General features: G+C 37.1%; 2 protein-coding genes across 2 annotated transcripts in view; one reads left to right on the top strand and one right to left on the bottom strand.

Annotated features, from left to right (window-relative positions):
* The window catches only part of LOC129002440 (metabotropic glutamate receptor 2-like), a 43,649-nt gene extending 36,405 nt beyond the window's left edge, over window positions 1–7,244 (bottom strand). Inside the window, exons 1-2 of the mRNA XM_054430240.1 lie at window positions 6,565–7,244; window positions 2,049–2,191 (exon numbers count right to left, since the gene is read on the bottom strand). Of these exons, the coding sequence (XP_054286215.1) occupies window positions 2,049–2,191; window positions 6,565–7,084 (663 nt within the window). The 5' untranslated portion in view covers window positions 7,085–7,244. The remainder of the gene's footprint in view (window positions 1–2,048; window positions 2,192–6,564) is intronic.
* Window positions 7,245–10,180: 2,936 nt separating this feature from the next.
* LOC129003465 (uncharacterized PPE family protein PPE21-like) lies at window positions 10,181–11,377 on the top strand. Its single transcript, XM_054431760.1, has 4 exons — window positions 10,181–10,312; window positions 10,518–10,782; window positions 10,888–11,087; window positions 11,153–11,377. Exons 1-4 carry the CDS (start codon window positions 10,181–10,183, stop codon window positions 11,375–11,377), a joined length of 822 nt encoding a protein of 273 aa, XP_054287735.1.
* Window positions 11,378–12,617: the final 1,240 nt, after the last annotated feature.

The raw sequence follows: 12,617 nt of genomic DNA, 5'->3' as shown, positions 1-12,617 counted from the left end.
TAAATACCTAAGTACTATGATTGAAACTAAAACACTTTTAGGAATACTACATACTAAAAGATGCGGTGTAATTATGAATTTAAATCACTACAAATACAACATAAAATGAAAATATCTCTCAAATATGTTCGGATTATAAGCAGAACCCAAATACTCTTTGCATGAATAGAGTTGACCTTAGCTTAGTCATCTTTCCCTGACAGTTCTTAGACATCCAAGTGATATATGGACTGCCCCAGTCTTCTGTGTCAATATTGATTTAGTTCCAAAACCGACAATAATTCTGTTCTATTTGGCTAGCTTGATTCTGAGGTCAGGCTTTAGGTATTCAATACTCTAATAGATTTAAACCTTCGTCTGAATTTAATAATCACCATTTTTCTATATTAATAAAAAGATAAGATATTAATTCATTTTTTTAATTTGGTGTCTTACTGTACAAAGCTAAAAACTGTAAGCATTAATAATTTAAGTTTTAGCGTTGAGAATTTAAGGAAAAAGAACTTAACGCTAATTATTTATTGAAATTTAAAAGACTAGACAAGCTAAAGATTTTGATGATCATTAAGGATACATTAAATTTGGTTGAAGCCATTGGAAAATTGGTGGGACAAATTTGTGGAGATTGTAGAATTTTATTCATGACCCCCGATAATCGAAATCAATAAGTGAATAGAATACATATTATTGTCACTGTTAAAAACGAATTATTTATATATTTAGTATTGAGTTTTTAACATAGGTCTTATCAATTTTTTCAGAAACGTATTTTAACTTTAATCTTTCAGATTAAGTTGTAGTCATTCTTACAAGAAGGGAAACCAATGATTTGAATTTATTTTTTTACTTGAATCTAACCATAGACAGAGTATGCCGTCACAACAGGAGAATAATGTACAGCAGAATTTGCCAGAGATAAAAATCAGATCTAGTAAACAATGGAGGAAATATTAGGGATAATGTGAACTATAGAATATTTACTGTAACTATAATCTACCGTATTGCAGTATTTAAAACTAAAAAAAATTAATAAAACTTTGGATCCATCACGTTCAATGAGAGGTCAATTTAACTATGTTTTATATGAGTATAAACTAGAAGCTGATCCAAATGAAGGGACGTTTACTAAACATTTAAAATTTTATGTTAATATGTAAAGCTTTCTCTATCAGCAGGAAAAACTGATTCCGAAATATGATATAAAAAAATCAGTTTTGCTCCATCATGTAACGATGAGTGTGCCTGCCAATTTATTTGGCAGAAACGCTTTCTTACGATCTGATAGCATTGTTTGACTGTCAAGCTCAAAATCTAGTAAGATCTTTAGATTTTGTTCACCTTCTTATTCAACAGTGCATGCAAAGAAGATTTATTTAACAATGAAAGATTGTATTGGTCTGGAATTGGGAAAGCCATACTACTGCAAATTAAATGACCATACAGACTTTGTGGAAGCTTGTCTTATAACAAACCATGATATCTAGTCTAGTTGAGCTACTCAGCTCAACTACTGATGCAAGCTGCTGTATATTACATTACCTATGTGTATTATATTACCTAATATTTAAGTAACGTTGTATTCGAGTAATTTTAATTCAACCATTGAGAAATTAAATAATTGTGATTCACGTAAATACAATAAATTAATATGTAACTTTATAAATTGATTTTCGCAGCTTTAAAAGCAATATTACTCTCTTGATATTAAAATAAATATATATATATAATATAATAGTATAGATATATATATGCGTAACGATTTTCTTAAGCTTTAAAATTTGATTGATACTAAATATGCTCTTTCAAAGTAAACACTTTTGACACCCTATTATGTCACCAATACACTAGTACAATTAAAAAATTATAAAACCTATTGCCCGATAGGCGTACGACCTGGCAAACGTATTTAACTACTTTTATTAACAGAAGTTATTGATCTACCATAATACAGCATGAATATACTGTTCATTTTCTCAATGTAACATTGCAATAGAGATTATTTGTATGCAGGTAACTTATATCCACTTACGACAAAATTTTTTTCATACCTGTGGAATCTTAAACAACCTGAGCAAGTTAGCTACTTGTATAGAGGTGACACTGGAAGCTGCTCCAACAACTCCAGAAATCACTTTACGAACTGAGCTTTTGTTGCAGTAGAACTCGGTGTCATCTATGTTGCTGATGGACCCTGAAATGGAAAAGAAACAGTTACAGTTAGTAGGATACTGATTGGACAAATTTCACTAAGAAATTTAGTTGGGTTTTCTACATTGTATGGCTATTGTTATCACACATCACAGAAAGAGTGTTAGAGGTTAAGTAGTTGAGAGGACTTGCAAGTCCTTACTTCGCCTCTTATAAAGACATTTTTCATTCAGTTTTTTTTTTCATTTTATTTAATTTTTCAAAGAATCAAACGCTCGATAATACATAAACACCAGCTAAACATCATAAAAACCATAATTAGAAATAAATATCAAAATGTATTTACATACGTAGAAGACATTTTTAACCACAAGTTAATCCAAGGAAGTAAACCAAAGCCCTGTTGTTTGTGATTCGGGTCCAATAATTTGTCAAGGGAAAGTTTAGGATAGCACTCATTGACAATTGCGCTCCATAGGTTTAGACTCTGCTTCACGTCCAGAAGAATTGTTATCTTTTCTTTTTTCCTTGTAGTATATAGCTTTTTGGTCAATTTTGAAGTTGCTTTTTTATTAGCTAATTTTGCATAAACTTTGGTAATGAATAATTATTTTGCTGTTTTTGTCCTCATAGATGTTTTTGGTAAATAGTGCCTAACTAATATCTAAAATTTAACAAACAGATGTTTTTGCTTTAAAAAAATTTGTTTAACAATAATTGATGTTTTTTTCATTTTGTTTGTCCAAAACACTTTATCTGACAACTGTCACACTAAAAAATTAAACAAAACTTGAATATATTTTCCTTTCGTCAGCGTGTCTGTATTCATACACTCTAATAGCATTCTTGTCTTTTCAAAAAGGCGTAGCTTATTATTTTGGATTTTCACATCCAGTAGTAGGGCAGTAGTAGGTAGTTTGAAACTTACACTATTAATTTCTTAACTTTAGTTCTATAAAAAAAATAAATTAAATTTTTTAACGTTAGTTTTCCACATTTTAACACACTCAGTAAAATTCTTTCTGATAATAAACATTATTTAATAAACATCAGTGCTCACAGAAAAATCATCACTGATACACAGAAACGGACCTGAAAAACACATAAAGAAATTGACTAAAGAACTTTTCACCAGGATAAATTTTATTTTGTAGTATATAAAGTCAATTATGTTGTTTACAATATTGTATGACAAGGCTACTTGAAAACAGTTTTTAAATGGTTATGGAAATCGTTGTAGTAATTGGTAAAAAATACAATTAAAAATAAAAACATCACCAATATTTAACAAATTTTTAATTTCGTGAGGCCTTTCGTCAGCTATGCTGCCATTATCAGACACATCACAAAGGATAATATGTTCATGTTTACATAAACAATTTAAAAATATAACAAATTGTTGGTTAAAAATTAAAATTATTCTGTTAAGTACATTGAGGTAAAATTACAAAAATAAATTATTATATGTTGATATAAATATGAAATATGAAGTAGATTTAAGGTATAAGTTTGTAAATTTGTAATTTAGTAATGATACACTTTGAAATGGACCATTATCATTATAGTTCATTTTATTCATAAATAATGATTTCCATGCATTATTTTGTTAATTGGATTTTGTTATATTTTTTAGGAATTTAGTATTTTTGCTTGAAATTGTGTGATCCGTTTCTAAAAATGTTTTGCTATTGCTGATTTTTCAGGTCCGTTGTGTGTTATTTGAGAAGAGTGTTTTTTGTATCCAGTTTTTACATTTCTTTTTGTTTGTCCAACATACTTCATCTCACAACTGTCACACTAAATTAAATGACAGATTTTTTCGTATTTTCTAATTTACTTTTAGGATTTCCAAGAATATTTTAAGTTTTGTTTTTAGCTTTAAATGGAATTGTTAATAAATAATTTTTAAACGTTTTTTCTGATCTCTTTATATTTGTTTGGTATAGGTAGTGTTTATCCATTTTTATTTTCTTTGATCGGTTTTAGTTTAGTTCATTTCTTTTTGTTATTTCTTTTAAAAGCTTTTACCAACATATTTTCTTTTTCATCACTCCATAGGATTAGTACATCCAGAAACGAGATCTTTTTTTTATAATTTTCTACCTATATATATGAATTTAATTCAAAAGAGTTCAATTTGTTGACATATCCATTAACGTTTTCTTTCCAATCAAAAACTGATAATATATCGTCAACGTGACTCAACTAGGTTCTTGGGAAATATTCCATTACTTCTATTGCTTTTGTTTCAAAATGACTCATGAATATATTTGCAATAAAACATAATAGTGGATTTTCCATTGCTGTTCCTTTGGTTTGGGTATAACAAGTATTAAATTCCATTTTTTAGCCCCTGAACTGCTTAGTATAGACTAAAATAAAACATACCTCGTCTTGCAGTTCAAACTTCAAATAGTGTGTTTTATTTATCCACTACATGTTTCGCCATGTTGGCATTTTCAAGTGGTATACAGAATCTGGTATTCTGTCTCTGTCAGTGCCGTGATCGGGTTGCAATAAGTGTTGTAGGCCTACACGAAAATGTTTTGTTCGTGCGTGTTAAATGTATGTACAGTTTTATGTGTAAATGTAAATTTCTACAACTTGACAAATGCAATTCGGATAGCATAATGTTTTAATGTTTCTGTATACCACTTTAAAATGCCAACATGGCGAAATATGTAGTGGATTAAAAAAAAACACACTATTTGAAGTTTGAACTGCAAGACGAGATATGTTTTATTTTAGTCTAACAAGTATTATTATACTCAAATATTGGTAAAATATAATGGAATTTAAATTACATCCATATAGTGTTTCATTGTTTTATCAAATGTCCCTATGAGTAGCTATTACCGTAGGTGGCATGGAAACACAAAGATCTGGGACCGATATAGTTTATTTTTATGTCTCTAGAGGCCAAAAACTCTACATGTTCGCTCAAATTGTTTAATATACAGAGTGGAAAAAGATCCGGTACAGTTCAATATAAAAAAAATACAGGCAGAGCTTTAAATCTTGGTGCACAACTAATACGCATTAAAACCATCGTTTTAACACATCGGTGATACGCTACCTTTTGAGGGGGACGCCTCGCTAGGAGTTGGAAGAAAATATTTCGAGTCAAACACTAGTTTTTGTCACTAAACGTGGATAAAAGGCTCGATCCTGAATATTAGTTGCTTTCATGGTTGAAATATTCATAGTATCTTTTTGATAGTATCAAACTGGACCCATCATCAACTGTTCCTGATCATTAGGCTTTATGTACAGGGTGATTACAAATGAAATAGACAGTCTGCATTTAATTTAATTATTATATAGTTTGTCTATTTCATTTGTATATCCTGACTAAAATACCAGCAGATAATAGTCAGCTACACAGATCATTTCACACCATTCTACACTCATCCTTCGCTCATATTTGAGTTAAAATACGCACCTTGATGACGTCCCCACCTCAAATCATTAACATTTGATACTCAAGAAACGAGACATCTATAAAGGTCTAGGTGTATTATTATACCTTGTGTGTTGAACCTCTCTTGTGATATCCTATTATCTATTACAGCTTTCTGTTTTAATTTCTTATTATATGATAGTTAATGAGGAAATAAATGATGCTATGGTTATTGCGTTTATATGATTTTAAGGTTGTGCATATAAAATAGTACTTTTCATAGGAAATGAGAAAGGAAACAAACATAGGATTGGAGTATTTAATTAACCGAAGTGTATTTAAAAGTATCAACCACACGGACATAGGTAACTATCAGTATAGTAATATTATTGATTAGACATCCTAACTTGGATATAAAAGTACGAAGCCTAAAATTACACTGCTTTAGCCTGGAATTTTATTATTTGACAAACGAACGCTAACCAACGATTGCAGAAAGCAAGTTAAGAGGGGGGGGTTATTATGGACCTTATTTATTTTTAATCTACTTCAATCCCCACTCCTGAAATTATTGCATTGTAACCCTTTTAAACAAAAATACAAATTCTCATAACCTAAAACCGCTGATCACTCATTAAATTAAACATACGTAGAATTGTAGGAAAGAGAAACAAAAGTGTTTTTTATTCATAACGTGAATTAAAAAAAAGTCTGCATATTCAACACCCTCCCTTTACAACAAGGGGAAAACTGGTAACATAGGGAAGTGTTGCTAGGCTAATAGTTGGCATTTCAAACATCAGAGTGAAAGGGTTAGGGGGCTGCGCCTGTTTTACCTTTTTTAGCTTTAGTCATAAACATATCACCAATAAAAAAAAAATTATTATTGTTTTTAATGTTTTATGAAAATAAGGTTAATTTTACTTCAATTTAATTAGAAGTTTATCAGCGAGTACAACAATAAAGCTACTAGTTTACCTAAAAGCAAATAAAACATTTTCAAATATTAAACTTACCTTTGATGAAATCCACAGCCATCTCTAGCCCATAAGTGTCCTTATCGCAATCGTCAAGAATATGAGCACCAAGTGTGAAGGGTAGCAAGCCTTGTGAATTTATCACATCCAGAGTGAACAACATCGTTTCCAAAGCCTGTATTCCTCCTTGAGGCATGATGGGTCCGCAAGTCACGGAATCTTCTCTTTCATGAACCATCATGAGACCTCCCAAAATTACGTCACCTTCCAACACCGCCTCCTTCTTGACCGGCCACAAAGTTAAGTCACTCTTTATCACGTCACTCACACTGGGGTCCACCAGGGATCGGAATTCGGAGTGGGGGAACCCAAATTTATGGTGTGGAATCTTGTAGCTTATATTTGACATTTCGAAGTGCACTTGGAACCCTTTGTAGTGGTGGGGGTGCCGACGGTCGTGGCGGATGCTACCCAGCGATAGACTTAATGAGAGGGTGACAAGTAGTAGCAATCGGTTTACAGACACGTGATTACCATCGGCACAGCATTTATTTAACATCGTGGAAGGCTTTTCGTCTCCCCAACATGCTTAGGCTGACATGGTACATTTTCACAACAAGATAATTTTGAAAGTCAGCTACACATACATAAAAGTGTTTCTTTTGATAAAAAAAAAAATCGTGATGGGTTGTACGATTACCAATATGTATTAATCATTGATTAAATTATGTCTAACAGATTTTTTCTTGAAATTAGGAATTGTATTTAAACAAAAATTATTATTGTTTAACGAAAATCATAATTCTCTTACAAAAAGTTTGAGTTTTATAAAATTGTTTTTTCAGTTTGTAACACACATATTATTTACTGACCCTTAAACCACAAAAATATTTTACTGCTAAAATCGTTCATCAACTGTTGATTAAATCAATTGATTAAACTAGTTTTTACACATATTCAAAACTCACTACAATGAAGTAGAACTGTCTCGGTCTTAACCATAGTTTGGTCACACAAATAGTTCAAAGTTAACCATACATTTTCCAATAGTTGGGAATTTTAAGTGATAAATCCGGTACACTTTACGTGAAAAAGTTAATGCAATGCAGCGTCACAGATACGTCACGTCGCCACGGACGCTACGGCCAGACTGCTGGGCGTCTTAGGGGCCAGGGTACTTGTGGCGCCTGCGTCAAACTACACACTACACACGGACTCACAGATTGTATGCTACCGACTTCGTTCGATCACTTCAAAATCTATATAACCTTGTAGTGTTATTGTTGCTGTGGATTGCAAACGTGAGCTATAAACGCCTGGACATTTTTTTACACTAAGATTGATTGTGTTCTTATGCTAAACTGTAAATTGTACTAAACGTAACATATTAGTTAGAAATATTTAATTTATGTATATATTTAGTGCAATGAAACAATTTTTTTAACCTGAAATTTTGGAGATCATTAATCCCTACAGTAAATAGCTATTTTCTATAACAGCTGAAACAAAATAATAGTATATTTCGTACCTTGGGCTGAAAATAAGGTTTTGCTGACCCGAGATCCCTTTTTAAAACGATTTAAAACTAATGCCATTTTTGACCACACTATACAAAATTTAGAAAATATACAGGGTGTCCCCGAACTCTCTACCAATATTTTAGGGCATTGTTCCTGGGTAAGAAACATATGTAAATATCATATTTAAATTGTCCGGAAGTTCTTAGTTACCCACACAGCCGCCATTTTGTTTTTTCACTTATTAATTTTTTTTTCTAAAAAGTGGTTGAAATACGAAATTGAAACTTAGCACAAACATTTACGGCAACTATACGAAGCTACAAAAAAATTTTGCAAATTTTCCAAATTCAAAAAACAAAATGGTGGTTACATTATTGTAAAATCAACGATTTTTGAGTCATTTAAAAAACAAAATTGTAAATGGCCGCCATTTTGTTTTTTGAAATTGGAAATTTGTCATAATTTTTTTGTAGCTTTGTCTAGTTGCCATAAATGTTTGTGCAAAGTTTCAATTTCGAATGTTTAACCACTTTTCAGAAAAAAATAATAAGTGAAAAAAACAAAATGGCTGCTGTGGGTAACTAAGAACTTCCGGACAATTTAAATATGATATTTAGATATGTTTCTTACCCAGGAACAATGCCCTAAAATATTGGTAGAGAGTTCGGGGACACCCTGTATACAATATTGTACACACAAACACTCAAGCGACAACAACACTGTGTAGGTTATGTGTTGAAATTTATTGGAATAATCATAAATTGAAAAAAAATTTATATTAAATAAAAAATTATAACTAGGTGTACCATGCAGTTGTCTACTTGCATTATTGAGCAGAGCTAGTGGGGTCATCAGGAGAGAGGGGATGAAGCTTGTGGAGTGAACACGTTTCCTTTTAGGCTTAGTGTTTTTGCTATTTTTTTGGTTATTTCTTAGATATTTGTTAAATAATTTGTACCCGTGGAAAGCCGAACGGTTTCTCAGTTCGAATATATTATTCAATCTCAAGAACAGTATAAGACTTATTAATTATACCATAATTTCTGTTAAATGTACCGATCACTGCTTCATCTACGTTCCGGTGCGAAGGACAAGCCAGTGCACGGCAACTGTAGGTGTCAAACTCCTGTTCTGATAAGAGTTAAGCTCGAGCCGTCGTTATCTCTACACCATCCACGCCAACCGAGACTCTAGCCCCCATACACGTAACGAACAGTCCACGCCGGCCGGCCGATGGTTGGTTAGGTTAGGCCAGGTGAGTTCAGGTCAGGTTAGGTCAGGTCAGGTCAGATCAGGGTGGGTCAGGTCAGGTGAGGTCGGGTCAGGTCAGGTCAGGACGGGTCAGGTCAGGTCAGGTTGGCTCAGGTCGGGTCATGTCGGGTGAGGTCAGGTCAGGTCGGGTCAGGTCGGAACAGGTCAGGTCAGGTCGGGTCGGGTCGGGTCGGGTCAGGTGAGGACAGGTCAAGTCAGGTGAGGCGAGGTGAGGTGATGTGAGGTGATGTGAAGTGAGGTAAGGTCAGGTAGGCTCAGTTAGGGTCAGGTCGGGAGAGGTGAGGTCAGGTCTGGTCAGGTCGGGTCAGGTCAGGTCAGGTCAGGTCAGGTCAGGTAGGCTCAGTTCGGGTCAGGTCGGGTGAGGTCAGGTGGGGTCAGGTCAGGTCAGGTCTGGTAAGGTTGAGTCTGCAGGTCAGGTCAGGTTGAATCGGGTCGAGCCGGGCTTGGTCGGGTCAGGTCAGGTCGGTTCAGGTCAGGTCGGGTCAGTCAGGTCAGGTATGGTCGAATCGGGTTTGATCGGGTCGGGTCGGGTTGGGTTGGGTTCGGTCAGGTCAGGTCGGCTCAGTTCGGGTGAGGTCGGGTGAGGTCAAGTCAGGTCGGGTCAGGTCGGGCCAGGCCTGGTCAGGTCAGCTCGGATCAGGCTAGGTCAGGTCGGGTCAGGTCTGGTGGGGTGAGGACAGGTCAGGTCAGGTGAGGTGAGGAGAGGTCAGGTGATGTCTGGTGAGGTCAGGTCGGGTCAGGTCAGGTCAGATCATTTCGGCTCAGGTCGGGTTGGGTTGGTTGAAAACAGGTCAGGTCAGGTCGTGTCAGGTCGGGTGGGTTGAGGACAGGCCAGGTCAGGTGAGGTGAGGAGAGGTCAGGTGATGTCTGGTGAGATCAGGTCGGGTCAGTTCAGGTCAGGCTGGGTCAGGTCCGGTAACGTCAGGTCAGGTCGGTTAAGGTCAGGTCAGGTTAGGTCGGGTCAGGTCGGGTGGGGTAAGGACAGGTCAGGTCAGGTGAGGCGAGGAGAGGTCAGGTGATGTCTGGTGAGGTCAGGTCGGGTCAGTTCAGGTCAGGTCGGGTCAGACCGGTTTAGGTCGGGTGAGGTCAGTTCAAGTCGGTTGAAGTCAGGTCACGTCAGGTCGGGTCAGGTCGGGTGTAGTGAGGACAGGTCAGGTCAATTGAGGTGAGGAGAGTTCAGGTGATGTCTGGTGAGGTCAGGTCGCGTCAGTTCAGGTAAGGTCGGGTGAGTTCAAGTCAGGTCGGGTCAGGTCGGGCCAGGTCGGGCCAGGCCTGGTCAGGTCAAGTCGGGTCAGGTCAGGTCAGGTCAGGTCTGGTCGGGTGGGGTTAGGACAGGTCAGGTCAGGTGAGGTGAGGAAAGGTCAGATGATGTCTGGTGAGGTTAGGTCGGGTCTGGTCAGGTCAGTTCAGGTCGGCTCAGGTCAGGTTGGGTCGAGTGAGGACAGATCAGGTCAGGTGAGGTCAGGTAAGGTCGGGTCTGTTCAGGTCAGGTCGGGTGATGTCAGGTCAGGTCGGTTGAGATCAGGTCAGGTCGGTTGAGGTCATGTAAGGTCCGGTCTTTTCTGGTCAGGTCGGTTCAGGTTGGGTCAGTTCAGGTCGGGTCAGGGCAGGTCAGGTCAGTTCGAATCGTTTCGAGTTGGGTTTGGTCGGGTCGGGTTTGGTCGGGTGAGGACAGGTCAGGTCGGCTCAGATCAGGTCAGGTCATGTCAGGTCGGGTTAGGTCGGATGAGGTCAAGTCAGGTTGGGTCAGAGCGGGCCAGGCCTGGTCAGGTCAGGTAGGGTCAGGTCAGGTAAGGTGAGGTGAGGAGAGGTCAGGTGATGTCTGGCGAGGTCAGGTGATATCTGGCGAGGTCAGGTCGTGTCAGGTCAGGTCAGGTCAGGTCGGCTCAGATCAGGTTGGGTCGGGTGAAGACAGGTCAGGTCCGGTGAATTCGGGTAAGGTCGGGTCTGCTCAGGTCAGGTCGGGTGAAGACAGGTCAGATCGGTTGAGGTTAGGTCAGGTCGGGTCTTGTCAGGTCAGGCCGGGTCAGGTCAGGTTAAGGCCGGGTCGGGTCGGGTGAGATCAGGTCAGGTTGGGTCACGTCAGGTCGGGTTGAATCGGGTCGAGTCAGGTGAGTTAAGGTCAGGTCGGGTTAGGTCGGGTCGAATTGGGTGAAGTCGGGTTTGGTCGGGTCGGTTCATGTCGGGTCAGGCCGACGGGTCGGGTTTGGTCAGGTCTTTTCAGGCCGGGTCAGGTATGTTCGAATCAGGTCAAGTCGGGTCGGGTCGGGTCAGGTGAGGACAGGTCAAGTCAGGTGATGCGAGGTGAGGTGAGGTGATGTCTGGCCTCGACCGTCTCGAAGAGCTGCCTAAGGTGCAACGGCCGGGGACGACGCTTGTGCGCAGGTCCAGTTTGGCATGCGCAGAGCGCTCGGCGCTGTGCGAATGGAAGTAGTCGACTCAAAGTTTGGCGGGATATACAAATTTACATTTGTGACCTTCCATTGGAGCTAATCGGCCCCTTACACTAAAATATTGCATGGCAAAATTTAACATGTTACAAAATAACGAAAAATCTAAATTTCTCCTAATTGCACCAAACGATTCTGATAGAAATTTAGAATGATGTAACCCTTTAAATTCTGAACAAAATGGTATGACTCCTATTTCTGTAAAAATTCTGATTCAAAAGTTATTGTAAATTATGTTATTTTCCCATAAAAACCTCCATAAAATAATTAGAATTAGGATTTCTTCTAAATTCAACAAACAATTCTGATTAAAATTTTGAATGATGAAGCCCTTTAAATTCTAAACAAAATGGTATGACTTCCATCTCTGTGAAAATTCTGGTTCAAAAGTAAAAATCTCCATAAAATAACGAAAATTCTAAATTTTCTCCTAAATGCACCAAACGATTCGGATAAACATTTAGAAACATGTAGTCCTTTAAATTCTGAACAAAATGGTATGACTTCCATCTCTGTGAAAATTCTGGTTCAAAAGCTATTGTATATTATGTTATTTAAACATAAAAATTTCAATAAAATAACGAAGTATCTAAATTTTCTCCTAAATACACCAAACGTTTCGGATAAAAATTTAGAATCATGTAGCCCTTTAAATTCTGAACAAAATGGTATGACTTCCATTTCTGTAAAAATTCTCAGTCCGTACTTTTTCATTTCACTAACCAAGTCGTCTCTATTTAAATCGAAAATCCAGCTAACTCGTGGATCGGTCAAAGGAGTTTTCACTTGTTTAGTTGTAACAGGGGTTATAAATTGAGCCGTGGTAGTAAGTGTCGAAACAGTAGTGCTC

Source organism: Macrosteles quadrilineatus, unplaced genomic scaffold (assembly GCF_028750875.1).
Source record: "Macrosteles quadrilineatus isolate MER2022 unplaced genomic scaffold, UCM_ALF_1.0 Scaffold_9__3_contigs__length_116548681, whole genome shotgun sequence".
In the NCBI taxonomy this organism is placed as follows: Eukaryota; Metazoa; Arthropoda; class Insecta; order Hemiptera; family Cicadellidae; genus Macrosteles; species Macrosteles quadrilineatus.
Note: the sequence above shows the minus strand (reverse complement) of the source record. Positions and strands in the feature narration are given on the sequence as shown.

Bases quoted from the DNA above. Each gene is read 5' to 3' on its own strand.
- LOC129003465 (XM_054431760.1), top strand. From the start codon at position 10,181: ATGTCTGGTGAGATCAGGTCGGGTCAGTTCAGGTCAGGCTGGGTCAGG. The intron at 10,783-10,887 runs GTAAGGTCGGGT...TTTTCTGGTCAG, and splicing joins ATCAGGTCAGGTGAGGTCAG to GTCGGTTCAGGTTGGGTCAG. The intron at 11,088-11,152 runs GTCAGGTAGGGT...TGGCGAGGTCAG, and splicing joins AGCGGGCCAGGCCTGGTCAG to GTGATATCTGGCGAGGTCAG.